At 38.0% G+C, this 15,557-nt stretch overlaps 2 protein-coding genes across 11 annotated transcripts in view; both read left to right on the forward strand.

The window, feature by feature from the left end:
• The window catches only part of MYO5A (myosin VA), a 103,956-nt gene extending 98,931 nt beyond the window's left edge, over nucleotides 1–5,025 (forward strand). For all 8 annotated transcript variants that reach the window (XM_083850025.1, XM_083850027.1, XM_083850029.1 and 5 more), the window contains one exon: nucleotides 1,641–5,025. In XM_083850025.1, the coding sequence (XP_083706151.1) occupies nucleotides 1,641–1,793 (153 nt within the window). In that variant the 3' untranslated portion in view covers nucleotides 1,794–5,025. The remainder of the gene's footprint in view (nucleotides 1–1,640) is intronic.
• A 556-nt stretch (nucleotides 5,026–5,581) lies between these two features.
• The window catches only part of MYO5C (myosin VC), a 37,015-nt gene continuing 27,039 nt past the window's right edge, over nucleotides 5,582–15,557 (forward strand). Inside the window, exons 1-10 of one of the 3 annotated variants that reach the window (XM_083850035.1) lie at nucleotides 5,582–5,800; nucleotides 9,652–9,762; nucleotides 10,451–10,616; nucleotides 10,860–11,004; nucleotides 11,429–11,585; nucleotides 12,085–12,228; nucleotides 13,160–13,241; nucleotides 13,799–13,906; nucleotides 14,435–14,541; nucleotides 15,133–15,398. In XM_083850035.1, coding sequence (XP_083706161.1) covers nucleotides 5,726–5,800; nucleotides 9,652–9,762; nucleotides 10,451–10,616; nucleotides 10,860–11,004; nucleotides 11,429–11,585; nucleotides 12,085–12,228; nucleotides 13,160–13,241; nucleotides 13,799–13,906; nucleotides 14,435–14,541; nucleotides 15,133–15,398 — 1,361 coding nt within the window. In that variant the 5' untranslated portion in view covers nucleotides 5,582–5,725. Of the gene's footprint in view, nucleotides 5,801–6,253; nucleotides 6,566–9,651; nucleotides 9,763–10,450; nucleotides 10,617–10,859; nucleotides 11,005–11,428; nucleotides 11,586–12,084; nucleotides 12,229–13,159; nucleotides 13,242–13,798; nucleotides 13,907–14,434; nucleotides 14,542–15,132; nucleotides 15,399–15,557 lie in introns of those variants that run through there. The other 2 variants (XM_083850033.1, XM_083850034.1) reach the window with 2 other exon arrangements.

The raw sequence follows: 15,557 nt of genomic DNA on the forward strand, positions 1-15,557 counted from the left end.
TCTTTTCATTAAAAATCATGTAGCTATCTGTAATAAACCCTTCGATGAGCCAAAACAGGCCTTATCCTGAAACACACTTGAGGAATCTGAAGTAAATTAAGCTTTTTAGACATATTTTTTCTATGCTGAAAAGGTGATGTCAGCCTGAAAATCTTAAGCAATCACAATTTACTGCCTCCAGACTCACAAGAAAATGTTAGTTTCTCTCAGTATGTGCTACTTTTCCAGAAGGGTGAGAGGTTTTTGTGGTTATATGTCTTTCTATATGTAAACTGCGCCAGATTCTGCCCCTGGGAGGGGGCAATCCTGGCTATATGAACAGACTAGGGGACAAGAGGCTGGAGAGCAGCCCCCGCAGAAGGGGATATGGGGATTCCAGTTGAACATGAGCCAGCAGTGTGCCCTGGCAGCTGGGAGGGCCAACCGTACCCTGGGGTGCATCAGGCACAACGTTGCTAGTCGGTCAAGGGAAGGAATTGTCCCGTTCTGCTCTGTGCTGGTGAGGCCTCACCTTGAGTATTGTGCGCAGTTTTGGGTGCCACAATATAAGAAGGACATACAACTATTAGAGAGTGTCTGAAGGAGGGCTATGAAGATTTTGAAGGGTCTAGAGGGGAAGATACATGAGGAGTGGCTGAGGTCCCTTGGTTTGTTGAGCCAAGAACAGAGGAGACTGAGGGGAGGTCTCATGGCGGCCTGCAGCTTCCTCACGAGGGGAGTGGAGGGGCAGGCGCTGAGCTCTGCTCTCTGGGGACAGCGACAGGACCCAAGGGAACGGCATGGAGCTGGGACAGGGGAGGGTCAGGCTGGGTGTCAGGAAAACGTTCTTCACCAAGAGGGTGGTCGGGCACTGGGACAGGCTCCCCAAGGCAGTGGTCATGGCACTGAGCATGCCAGAGTTCAAGAAGCATTTGGACAGTGCCCTCAGACAGATGGTCAGGTTTTTGAGTGGTCCCTTGTGGAGCCAGGAGTTGGACTCGATGATCCTTGTGGGTCCCTTCTAACTCAGGATATTCAGTGATTCGAAATGTGTTTTGATGCCCACTTTTCAACTGGTAACATTTCTGAATGTTTCTTTCTTGCTTTCTAAATGCTTCTAAATTTCTAAATTACTTCTGTCAAACCTGTGTCTGAATGAGAGTTTTCAACTGCTTTGAAAACTGAGGCCTATAAGCATTCCAAAGTTCTTCATTTATCTCTTTTAATTTAATATATCTTAATAAAAATTAAATATTCTGAATACTCCAAAGAAAATAAGCAATTAGAACAAAAGAAAAGAAACAAAGATGATCTTTCATGTTTGTTTGAAATCTGGGTACATTGTTAGCAGGCTAAGGGAGACTGGGAAGGTAGAACTGAGATAAAACTATAATTCTACTTACCGGTTGCCAGATAGTGCTTAACTTCTTCCTTTTGCAAGGACTCTAAATACTTTCAGATTACATTATAAGGGGAAGATATGCAAAATTAAAAATGCCAAAAGTAACTGCAGTTTAATGGTACAATTGTTAGCAGCGTTCAAGGTCAAGTTACCACACGCACGTATCTGTAAACACAGGTGAAGTACTACCTTATCACAAGATGATTATTGTCAATGAAGGGGGTTAAATGCTAATGTAATCACTTTCTTATCTTTGCAGCTGCGTCTGCGAGACAGGAAGGACTCTCCTCAATTGCTCATGGATGCTAAACACATCTTTCCTGTTACTTTTCCATTTAATCCATCCTCTCTGGCATTAGAAACCATCCAGATCCCAGCCAGCTTAGGGTTGGGCTTCATATCACGTGTCTGATCCCAAGGATGTGCTGTCAGTGTTAGATGGAGAATCGGTTGCCTGATACCATCACCCATTAAAACACAGTGAGCTACTGAAAACACATTTTTGAACAAACAGTCTGTATATGCCCAGATCTATAGTAAAAGTAGCTGGAAAACTACACAGCAGCACCACAGATTGAAGGCTAATAGGAAGATGTACATTTGTGTTCAGTCATTGCATTTATGAGGACATTACTGATTCATAGATTTCCAGAATATGGAAATCGGCTTGGACAAAAATTGTGTCTTCAGCTGTCTAGAGACGTTTTTAGATCTTTAGTAACATATTTAAATAGTGTAAATTAAACTCCGTATGTAACCTTCTCATAGGCAGGGACCAATAGGGACAGTCACAGTCCTGACCATGGAAAACTCAGAAGTAAGGCATTTTGTAGTAGCATACACAGTTACTTGGGAGCCTGTTACATTTAATTTGTAAAAACTGGAATGGAGAAGCAAAAACTGGCAATATATAAAATGATTTCATAAACCACTTCCTTATTTATGTCAGTTTGACATAAATTCTAGTGATAAGTCGTATAGCTTACTATATGCTATAACATAGGTGTTCATTTGTTAGTACTGTGGTTTACCAAGCATATTAAATTGCTGCTGCATATTGTGCTCTTCTAAATGTATGACAGTATCATACTAGGCACTAAAAATAAGGTATTTCATTTTTTGTTGTCAGCCTTATTTACAGTCCAATGCAGTCTGTTATTCTAACTGGATTTTTGCAAATGTTATCAAATATCACCTGTAAAGGAAAATGGTAACTAAGCACAAGTAGCACACTGGAAATTACATGTTTAGTTATTGTGTTGTTTTTGTTTTCTTAATAGTTATCTAAGAATACAAAATCTTGAAACAAATTATAAGAAATCAGTTGCGATTTTTGTATTTATTTAGATTTTGTAGTCTGTCCAATGTTTTTCTTTGTTTGTAGACCCCAGGGATGTGTGTATTTTCAGTATAATGTATATTGTTGCCACTTAAAAAAAGTTTAAAAAATAAAAAAGTATTCCTTCATACATGTATTTGAGAAGAAAACCTTTAACAGAAAATTTCTGCAGTAGCCCAAGACTCATATTCTTAGAAAGATTGGCTTACAAAAATGCTAAGTAAGTTTTGACTATGATGCTGTCATTCAACCATGATGCATACTGATTTAATGGTTGGAGATCCAGAGCGCATAATGAGAAACTGAGGTACTTGGGGTATTACACATCTTACCAGAAAGATTTTTCTGTCTCACACGCCTTGTATCTGGTTTGTAGAATGCATGTGTCACAATGTGCAACGTAAGGGCAAGGGCCTTCCTTAAGGTTCCAACTCTGATCTTTAAAACGTAGTTTGTGATGTATGGCTCAAATAACACGTGGAAAAAAAAGTCACACACTTTACTCAGTTGCGTTGTGCAATATTTTTTATACAATATAAAAATTAGCAATTTAGCATTAACATTAATTTCTTTAAAAATACTGAGAAATAATCTAGAGGTACACTATTAGACTATTTGGTACTTATCTATTTGCCTGCAAACTCACAGAAAAAAATGTTGCTGTAAAGCAGACAAAAATGTCTCAGTTGTGTTTTACTTCAGAGGTAGAGATACTGTTTAAATGGTTGCTAAAATTGATAATAAAGACAACCTGAACTTTGTAAGTATCATTTTAAGATGCTCATGTTGTCTTACTTTCAAATGTGTATGCCCCATATTACATTTGATGGACCATGCTGACACTTGCAAGAACCTAATATTGCATTGCATAAATATTTTGAATGATCTTTACTTATGATTTAAATTGTCTTTCTGTGCGTGGTACACCAAAACCTTTCTTTTTTTAATATTACTTAAGTTTTGAAACTATGAGTGGCTCCAAATAAGGTATAATGTAAGAATGGTGGGGTATAGTAGTTTTCAGACTTTTAGGGGTACTGTATTTGAGTGAATGTAATGGGAAAGCCTTCACTTTCAGGAACATGGTTAGGAAGGAAAATAAGTGAGAACATGTTGACCTACAGAATTTTTCTCCTATTGAAAAACAAAAAAATAGCATTACAGTATGTTCATACTGTAGATCAGGAAGTGTATCCACTATGTAAGCATTAGTGTATTAAAATGTATGCCTAAATGTATTTTTGTTTATTTTTAAAGTCCGTTTACCTGTAAAAAGCCTTATTATATCTCTTTTCCTTAAAAAAGTAGTGTTTAGTAATTTATAGATATTATCCTTAAACTCAGTGGTTTGACTGGTATTACTTTTATATCACGTTAAAAGTATATGCTGCTTGACATGTTTTAAAGGAAAATATTTTTAAGTTGAAGTAGATGTGTAATTGGTAATTCATCTAATATTTTACATGGCAGTATTTTACATGCACTTTTCAGAAGTAAAATTTTAGTGTCAGTGTATAATATATCTTTCACCTTAGGACTAATATCTCTTTAACCATGGAATTATAATGCAGAATTACTTTAACAACTTTTTTTTTTCCTTTGAATCATGGTTATGCTCTTTTAATGTGGATATATCTTTTATATTTTAATTTATTATCTATTGCTATAATAGATTCTATCAGATGCTGGAAAAATACTTGTCAAAGACCCCTTAGAATTATATACAGTTATTTTAGAGATTTTGCACAATTACCTCATTCAGTTTGGTGTATTTTTATTCCAGTGACCATTTTATTCTGACATTTAGGACATAGTCTTCTATTCAACTTTTGGAAAAAATTGCTTCTCAGTCTGGGATGGAACATGAAAGTGCTTAAGTCCGTTAAATGTAATTAATCTGTTTTACCTATCACAGGAAAAAAGCAGGGTCAACTTTAATGTTGAAAAGCAGATTGATACCCAGTAACATTTGTTCCCAACTTGGAAACACCAGCATTTGCAATTTGAAGGTCTGTGTAATTTGTGATTTAAACTGAACACATTTCAAATACCGTATGAGTACTATAAGTAAACATTTTTTTTTAAGATGCTGATACTTCATCTGGTAAATAAAAGCCTTTAAACATAGATTTTCACTCAATACCACCACAGTACATAGATGAAAACCAAAACATTGTCAGAATGACCTGAGCTCTGATCTGTTGTAGTGTCTGATGTTGTACTTAGTAAATGTATGCATCATAAGAACTGTAGCCTAATAGCTATCACTGGAAAATGTCCAAATAAAAACACAGCTGTAAGATTTTCTTTGTTTCTGTTTTGTTTGTTTGTTTGTTTGTTTTCAATACTTAGATATCTGCCTGTCATACTTTTGACTGAGCTTTGAACTTTCTTTGGACTAAATAGATTACTATCTTGTCTTTTTGTCCTTAGCCTCCCCTTGGAGGAGGCTTTCTGTCTGTTACCCACTGTTAGGTGAATTCTAGCAGCCTTATGTAGGGGCCAATCTTCTCGGCCAAGGCTCTGGGTAGCTGAAAAACACAGTCTTTCCTCTCCTTCTTTTCTGGAATAACTCTAGGAGCTGTTAAAGACCCCCTTCATTATTTCTGTTGCTTTTCCCTGCTTTGGCTACTTGAGCGTGTTTATTAAGAATTGATTTGGGTACATTTCCCAAGATAACTGATTGAACTACACTGTGTTAGCCCCTATCTAGGATCTCTTTGCAAATGGTGACCCCGCATTCAAAAACACCTGTATGGAAATCCAGAAACATCACAAATTCTTAACCTCAGCTAGAATTTATAAGCTCTGTGCTGACATTGACTGTGAAGGTAGCTGGTTAAAATCTGAGGACTCTATGTATGAACACCTATCCCCATATTGACAGTGTGTCATAAATTTTGGGGCATATTTGAAAATATTTTGTTTGATATAACAGGATATTTTTAACCAAATATTTTACCAAGTATTATTAAATCTGTAGTTCACTACAATCTGATTGTGCCATGAAAGTTCTACAGCGTCAGGCAGGAAGGGAGGAGTGGTGGACCTCTGAAACTATTTCTAGCTGCCAAAACAAGGTACTATATTTATTCAAATCTTCTTTCTCATAAATAATATTTAAGTGTAGTACCTATTAGTGCCCTAAGATTATGAAATGTTTTCTGAGGGTGGTTTTTTTTTTTTTTTAATCATATTCTGAGTTTGTTAGAGAAAGTCCTTCATGGTATTTTATAGCAAAGTGCTTAGTATTCCCATTCTTTTCTTCTTAGTCAGGAATGGCTGCCCTCGTGATCCTTCTGGCTTCTAGACAATTTGTTGTTATTAATCCCTAAAGATGTATCCAAGATGCTAGCACTTTAAGGCCTGCACCCGTGTATGTAATCATTGAGCCTACTGCTCATCCCCACTATACTTACATACCTGCACAAATAAAGAGCTGCCGTGTGAACTTCCCCCACGCTTCCCCCCTGCAGCACCCACACATGTATTTAGTAACGCTCCAACTTGTTCAGCGCTAACTCAAGTAGCTGTTAGTGACCAGACCACGGACGCTCCGTCCTGGAGGCGTGGGGGGGTTACCCTGGCCTCCTCGGCTCCGGGGAGCGCCCTCAGGTGCTGAGCGCACCTCAGGTGCTTGCAGCGCCTGAAGCAAACACCCTGCTGCGGGCGGCGGGGAGCCGCCTTCCCCACCCCGGGGCAGGGCCAGGATCCGGCCCGGGGGCGGGCCGTGGCGCTGCGGCCACCTGTCCCCGGCGGGACCGGCCGCAGCGCGTCAGTGCCCGGCGGCGGGGCCGGGGTCGGGGCCGGGGCCGCCCATGGCGCTAGCCGAGCTCTACACGCAGGTGAGTGCGCGGCCGCCATGACGGGGGGCAATGGCTGCTGCGCGGGGGGCCGAGGCCGCCCTGTGAGGGGGCTACCGCCGCCAGGGGAAGGGGAAGGGGGAAGGGTGGCCGGGCCGGGCCACGACTGCGAAGCTCCCCGGAGTTTCACAGCTGCGTGTCTGTCAAAAGTTATTTCCCCCGTGTGACTGAAAGTTCGATGTTTTGGGACCTGACGCGTAATGTTCGTGTGGGTACGCCACGAAGGCAGATCAAGTTGTGATTCAACACAGAAAAAAATAACATAAGCAGCTTTTAAACGGGAATTAATCAATTTCGGCTTTAACGCGGCTTCGAGGGAAAGCGGGGGCTCGCAGCCGGTTGCCGTGGGCAGGGCCGGGGCTCGGTGCCTGCCCGCCGGCTGAGGGGCTGGCTGGCGTGCGCTGCAAACCGGCTGTGTCGATAGAGAACTGAAGCTGATAGACTGTAAAACCCCAGGACACCTTGGGAAAATATGGTGTTTCTTTTTCTATATCTTTTAGAAAACCACTTATTTTCTGCGACTTGTAATGCTGTGTGGGTGTAGGGCTCAGATGCACTGACCTGCTCTTGGGCAGTTCTTAAGTATAACAGCAGTTTCCTGGTCACTCAATTTCAGAGTGTTCGTTTTTATGCAAGTATTTAATATGTTAGACAGATTTGGGAACTAAAACAAAGATTCTTGTTCCTGAACGCAGCTGGTGTATTTTTTGCATGTTTCCCACTTTTCCAGTGGTCAGCACAGCATCACGATGTATAATCTGTTTGCTGAGCCTTATATAACAAAAACCATGTGCATATTGCTGACTTACAGACCTGTCTCTTCTGTCACAAAACTAGATGCCATACTAAACTCGATTTGGCCTTTTGCTGCAGTGGTTTTTGTTTGTCCATTTGTTGTACTAACACCATGCTGAGCAGCTGGAAGAACATGCATTTTTGTAAATTGGGAGGAAAGTTACACAGGTGACGGGGCGGAAGGAGTGTGGGTGTAACTTGATACGAAAATGAGCTCAGTCCCTTGTGTTTACTTGTAAGGCAGGGTTTGGAGAAACCGAGCTGTGGTAGGTTGGGTACATTTGCCAATGGAGGCTCCTGGAACCACGGGGACATTTTCTGAAGAATAAGTGCTTCAATCACATGCCTTTTTCCGTCCCTTTCTTGACTATGTCCTGCTGTAGTTCCCTCACTCACATGGGAATGTGCTATGTTCTGAGGTTATTTGGTTGTTAGATTCTTGACTCACAGAATAACAGCAAATAAAGAATTCTATTTAACAGCTGTGAACAGATATGTAAGTATTTTTAAAGGCCAGGAAATCAACGTTGTGCAGGAACGACACAGAAGTCATTCAGGAGGGTCCTTGGGCTGGAGGCCGCCATGTTCTGAGGATCTGCTGGGGCTGCCAAGGCTTCCCCCAAAGTAGAGAGGGGGAAAAGTCATTTCTGCAAAAAGTAACAGCAGAAACAACAAAATGAAAAGGTTTAAGAGTCTCTGAGGTATCTGGGGGCATACTAACACCTCATGAAATCGTTGTCTAATGTTAATTTTTTCAAGTAAGAAGCTGCAGCAACTGTCATGGGCTTATTTAAACAGCACAAAGCTGGTATAACTGACCATGTGTATAGCTAGGACAGGAGAATTAAATGAAGGTTTCTGGCTATCGTAGCAGATGCTGATACAAGATTATATGACATGGTTGCTTGCGAGAGTAGGGACTGAATGGTTCTGTGCCCTCTGACGTTACTAAATCACAAATGAGAGGAGAGAGGGCCCACAAGAAACTCAGTACAGTATGTACTGGTGATTTTCATACCTTTTTTTCCCCTTGACATCTCTGTCCTTACTCGTGCCCTCTTCTTGCATTTAAGCCCAATCTTCAGTGTCATCTTCATTGCCACCTGAGATATATTCAATACAGTGCAAAAATACTTTGACACGTCAAAATGGCTTCAAACTGCAAATTTCTGAATAGAAGTGATTTCAATGTTATTAAAAACAGTATCTATTAATATACAGGTGATACTTTAGGGGGTCTTTTAGACATGCTGCTGCTTTGTTAGACCATGGCAGGAAGAGAAGGACAACTCCACATCAGTGAACAAATTCCTGACTTACTAAGGCTTCCAGCTGTTATGTCCTAAGGACTGCTGTTTCCTATACATTCTTGGGCAGAGAACCGAAAGATATTGCTAATATTTTAGCATTTTAACTTCAAGATAGGAAAACTGGATGGCTTGTACAACATAATTTACATTTACATAACCACACTTCAGAAGGCTAGAAGTAATTATTTTGTTTCCATTCTCCAAATACCTATAAGGAAATTAAAATTTATCTGCTTCCACTGGAAGTAAGTGCTTTCAAGAATGGTGTTTTCTTCCTGAGACAGAGCTAAAGGGTCTTACTGGGAATGATTGCAGCTAAGGCAGCTGATTGCTTGTAAAGAAAACAACCTGCCAATAGTGTTTGAAGTTCACCCTAGAACAGGGGAGGATGTTATTGGGAAGTTACATTTTGGTCCTGTTAGAAGAAAGGTAACAGTGTAGCCTCTTTCTTGTGTATATATTGGTACCTATGGCAAAATAATTTCTAAATTCAATATCCTGTATTTGAATTCAAGGAAGTGATTGTCTAAGTTCTACTAAACGAGATACTTTCTCTGGTACTTGCTTGCTCGTTTGAATTCTCCTAAGAGTCAAGGCTTTGCTGTAAGCATGTTTTATTCTTCTTCTTTATATTTATAGAGGGTTTGAAGAGCCTGGCAACAGCCTGGCCATTGTTCAGTTACTGCTCTAAGTGCTGTTCTGCAGACTTTATGCTAAACAGGAGTAGAACAAGTGTATCTGAGATTGTCTGTTGTCTCTCTCTCTTTTTTTTTTTTTTCCTCAAAGAATCACTAAAGCAGAAAAATACACCCCAATGAAAGTGTCAGAGCTAAGAATAATCCCAGAGAGTCCTGGCATACACTTCAGCATTTAGGTTGCACTTGATTTTTTGAAACTATCTTTTTTATAGTCTTGTTTTATGATAATAATTAAGCCAACTGTTATCTTGTTTTTCTGTTGTAGTACAATAGGGTTTGGATCCCTGATAATGAAGAAGTTTGGCAGTCTGCAGAAATCACAAAAAACTACAAAGCTGGAGACCTTTTTCTCCATGTGCAATTAGAAGATGGAACTGTAAGGAGAAAAGCCTTAATTACCATGGGGTTGGCTGAGATACATTTATGTAGAAACATATGACTCACTGTCACGAAGTCTAAATGAATTTTCTATATTTTCCTTTATGATAACTCTGCAGAATTATGATAATTATGCAGTGACCAGAATTTTAGCATTTTGAAATCTGTACAGTAAATAGCTGTAACAGCTCAAAATGTATGCACTTCTACTGTGTGTATCACATTAGTTTGTGAGATTTATGTTGATGTAGAAAGATTGCTTTTGAAATGAGCAGTGAAACTCATTATTGAAGTAAATCAGAAGAGCAAGGCACGTATATCTCTCACAGAGGTAGCTGTTGCATTTTTTTCGCTAAAATTATTGCTTTATCTGAGATTTGTTAATTTTGTTATCAGTGTTCTTTACTGAAGTAATATTTTGAAAAAAGTGTTTCCATATTTTTTCATTCCTATTCTGTAAAGAAAAGTATTAAATAATACACCTTTCTTTTTAATGAAAAAAAGATCACCGTCTTATTTTCATGAGCTCTAGTCACTCAAGTTCAGTGAGATGTATGGAATTGATTAAATACAAAATCAGACAGTGCTCCATCAATCCTGTAACTTCGTGTAAAGATAGATCAATTTGTATTTATACAGACATAATGTGTTTATTTTGTGATATTTCAAGTCATTTTTGTTGTCAGGAACTTAATTACCCTGTTGATCCAGCTGCTTTGCCACCTCTACGAAATCCTGACATACTTGTTGGTGAAAATGATCTCACTGCGCTTAGTTATCTCCATGAACCAGCTGTTCTACACAATCTTAAAGTTCGTTTTGTGGAGTCTAAGCTTATCTACACCTATAGTGGTAAGCAAAGTCAACTGCAAGGTTTAAAAAAAAAAAAAAGTAATCTCGGATTAGTTTGCAGGATGATGTGAATGATGTTTCCCTCGAGTGTCTTCTAATTCATTGGAGTTTTTGTATGCGTATTCACTTGTCTGTTGATCAGGATATTTTACCTAGTTTAGAAAACATTGCTACCTTGAATCAGTTTAACTGTCATTGCCAGTTTTCATTGCACTAATCTCTGTTTTATATGCTTGGTTATAGGAATAATTTTGGTTGCAATAAACCCCTATAAGCAGTTGCCAATATATGGAGATGCTATTATCCATGCATATAGTGGACAAAACATGGGGGACATGGATCCTCATATATTTGCTGTGGCAGAAGAAGCATACAAGCAAATGGCAAGGTTCTGTATGTTGTTTAATGTCCATAAATACCACTTAAAGTCTTGTGGCAGTCAGTGTTGATTGGAATTTGAATTAACTGTATTTACCTTTGGCTATTATGAATACTTTTGTATGGGTAACTAGAGAAGGAGTAAATACTTAACCAGCTGAGGAATTTATATAACTCATAACTATTTTCATTTTTGATAAAACATTGTTTTAGCTGCATGAGTAGCAATGACATCAGCCTAGAGATGTCATGTTACAACCAAAGAGGGTTGAAAGAGAATGGATGAAAGGTGGAACTGATACGCATTCACCACAGTTGTGTTTTCATACATTTGTTTCATACGTATAATTCTTATATCTATTTACATATCTTTAGATATATATGCATACATTTTAGACACATCTGATTTAAACTGTCTAATTACTTGGTTTTAGAAATAACAAGAATCAGTCTATTATAGTAAGTGGAGAATCAGGAGCTGGAAAGACTGTGTCTGCAAGATACACTATGAGATACTTTGCCACTGTGAGTAAGTCTACCAGCAATGCACATGTGGAGGATAAAGTATTGGCATCCAATCCAATAACTGAGGTAAATTTCAGAGAATATCTGTCAAGTCTGTCAAGGAAAGAATTCGGAGAGCAGCTGAATGTCTTTGTTTGAAATCATTAGGGGGCATTTTAGCTGACTGACTTAGATATCTAAATTAGAAATTTAGCCTCTGAATGTTCCCGATGGAAAAAGGTGGTCAGCTTCAGGAACACCAAGGTTCTGCATCACCTGCCAACAGTCCTCTGGAGGTACCAGTTTGCAAAAGTTTTATCTGACATCTAACATCCTGTTAATTAGATGATAGGAGAAAAATAGTGAACAAGTTGTTTGCTTTTATTAATCAGAGTAGAAAATGGTTAAAGTTCCCTATGGTGGGAGAATGTAATTTCTCTACTTCTTCATTCAACACAGTTGAATGCTGAAATTGATTCTTGAGCAAATAAGAATTTAGGAACTTGAAGTTGAGTCACATTTTGAGAAATTTATTGTTATGAAAGATGCTAGTAAAACAAATTCTGAAAGTTTATCATTTTTGTAGGCTGTCGGCAATGCAAAAACCACACGGAATGACAATAGCAGTCGATTTGGAAAATACACTGAAATCAGTTTTGATCAGAGCTACCGAATCATTGGAGCCAACATGAGAACATACCTGCTTGAGAAATCTAGAGTTGTCTTTCAGGTACGTAAAATAAAGTTAAAAACAGTCAAAGTAAGTGTAGCCATTAATATGTTATCCTTTAACTTTGCTAGTTTCATATAGAAAATATGAAAATAGAAGATAGTTATGTGAAATTCTGCGTAGTACATCTAATAAGCATTCGATTTCGTTTTTTTTCAGAGGAGCTAATCTCATTTAGAACACAGGACTGATTTTTTCCAGGTTCTTCCTTATGTTAAGTGGAGAACATATTAGAGGAATGATTCCCCAAGTTAAGTGCAAGAAGTATTTGAGAAATCTGTGAATTTCAGTCAAAATAGTGTCACATGCCAATTGTGTCTGGAAAGGAAAAGCATATGTAGGGTAAAAAAAACTGGCTGAAAACTTACAACGCCAGGGATTATTGCATGTGACCCATTACAGTGCCAGATATGATCATTATAATAAGAAAGTATTTAGTTTTACAAAGCTTTATTTTTTTACAAAGTTTTAGTAGTGTTTTAGTAGTAGAGTAACTTTTTAAGTACTATAAAAAATAGTTCTATATTTCTGCTGTCTGAAAAATGGTATATAAAGAGAGTTTTCTGAGTTACCACAGTTCAGTGTTTCAGTTGGCACTCCTACACAGTTGCTCTTTCCAGTATTTGACAGTTGTTATTAGTAGATGGTTGTTCAGGTTGAAGAAATCATTAGAGTAACAGCCTTGGGAAAAAAAAAAACACCTAAGCATATCGTTAATGGAAAGGAAGTATACTGTATTTATCACTTTCAAAGCTCTTGCTGAAGTCAAAAGTGTGACTTTTTAATAATGGACAATTCCTTTGCTAAATGCTGTTGCAGTGGAATTTAGCCTTCAAGTATCAGTACCACTTTACAGTAGCTGAATATCAAATGTTTTTCTGTTTTATGTTGGTTTTCGTTCTGTAATGGTATTCTTTGCTTTCATTTACAGTCAGAGAATGAGAGAAATTACCACATATTTTATCAGTTGTGTGCATCTGCTATGCAACCTGAATTTCAGCATCTTAAATTGGGTAGGTCTCAAGAAAATAACCTACTCTTCACCTTTGCAATGCAGTATTTTGAAGAATGAATTTTCAAAAGCTATGACGTTAAGTGCTTTAAAGCATAAATTTCACAGACTTATTACAGGACTTGCATTTTTAAGTCACTTAGCTAGTAATCCTGCTTGAACATGAGCAAACTGGGAGCAAATTGGTTGTAATTTGAGTACTACATGATAAAGTGTCTTTGAAAATATTATTCTAATTCTGTAGTGGCAGATACCATAACGACAGTTTGGGTGCTTGATTCATTTATCCACAGAGCAGCTTTAATGCCACCTGGAAGAACCAGGCCTTACTTATATGTTTACTTACCTTTGTTCTTGTTTGTTAGATCACCTGTTAAGATTGCTAGGCATTAGGAATACTGATTTGTGCCAACTAAATTGAGTTAGGCACACGGATTTCCATCAGAAAAGCTCACTGCATGTGATAGCATCTTAAATTTTACAGTGTTACAAGTCTAACAATTGGCTATTCCCAGTCCTGAATTTTCCATCATTACAAGTTTTGCTTTTTATCTCTAGGAAGTGCAGAAAAATTTAACTACACAAGAATGGGTGGTAATACAGTTATTGAAGGAGTTGATGACAGAGCAAATATGGTGGAGACTCAGAAGACATTTGCCTTACTGGGTAATTTCTTGGGAATATCTACTACATGCATTTAAAATTTTTTCTCTGAAATGGAGAAAGGTGGATTGTTTCTTAATTGTCCAAAAAGTTAGTAGTAATTATCAAAATTGTTTCCTTCATAGCAAGTCTACTGTACCATCAGTCTATTTTAAAATGCTAGGCAAGAACAAATGGCTGTTAGCCAATAGTGTTCATTGTAAATGATCAAAATCACTAAGGGCTGGAGCATCTACTTAGCCCTTAAGCTAATGTGTTGGGAAGGAAGTGGAATTAGAAGCTTCCTTATCCCTAACGTGGCTTGTGTGAAAGTCAAAGGAGACTCTAGCTGGCAGTTGTGGGAATACAGGGGTTTGTCTAATCTCATTGTGTCAGACAGGCAGAAAGTAGGCAGAACCAAGGGGTTTCACAGTAGTCTGCAAAGATGCTATACAATTATTGGCTCCACAACAAAGCAAGTAATGCAACATTGTACTATTTTAATTAATTCTGTTTTTGAATTTTTAAAATAATCAAGAATTGTTTTTTTAGGTCTGAAGGAAGATTTTCAAATGGATATTTTTAAAACACTGGCAGCGATCCTACACTTAGGCAATGTGGAAATAACAGCTGTTGGAGATGAAAGATCATCCATCAGTGTAAGGAAGTAACTCACTGAGAAAACAGCATTTTTTATTATTATTATTTTCTCTGCCAAAAGACATTTAGCAATATTTTTCTAAATTTTGGGCCTCAAGAGCAGCATTAAATCTGGTATACTAAACTTGAGAGATTTATCTGTCTTTGTATGTATACAAAGTGAATGTTTATCTGAATCCTGTTTCTGCCCAAAAGCTGTTAGAAAAGCAATTTGGGGCTGTTTGCAGAATAAAGGGAACAGCATTGTCAAAGCTGCTCAGAATGTGTCCCAACAACAAGTCAAAAAGACTTGTCCCAGTACAAGTCAAAAATCAAGGACATCTGAACATAGACTAAAGTAACTTTCTTTCAACATCTTTATCCAATGTATCTCACCCAGTCTAAGGTTTTCTTTCCTATGTCAGTAGCTCTGTCCACTATTACTTGCTTTAGCTCTTAAGATGTTGCCAGACTAAGTGAACAGAAAATAAAACTCCCAGACTGATGCCAGTTATGCTAGGATTTCACTGTCTAGACAACATTAAAGGTATTAAATGTAATCTAATAATATTTATTAAGTGTAATCTAATAATACTTATTTATCTCTAAAGCTGGAAGACAGTCATCTCAATATATTCTGTGAACTTCTGGATTTAAACTTTGACAAAATGACACAGTGGTTGTGCCACCGGAAGATTATCACTACCTCAGAGACTGTAATAAAGCCAATGACAAAACCTCAAGCTGTTAATGCAAGGGATGCTTTGGCAAAGAAGATCTATTCTCATTTATTTGACTTTATTGTGGAAAGAATTAACCAAGCTTTGCAGTTCACTGGCAAACAACATACTTTTATTGGTGTTTTGGACATTTATGGGTAAGAATGTCTCTAGAAAAAAAATGAATTAGTTAAGCTTCAGTAAGATCAGTGCTCTGCTATTGATTAACTTAGTGCCTTTTCTGTGAGGTTGATAAGAGGCACTTGTTAATTTGTGTTGCTAATGAATCTGGAAGGTTTTGTTATACTAAAAATTCT

Source organism: Anser anser, assembly GCF_964211835.1.
Source record: "Anser anser genome assembly, chromosome: 10".
Lineage (NCBI taxonomy): Eukaryota > Metazoa > Chordata > Aves > Anseriformes > Anatidae > Anser > Anser anser.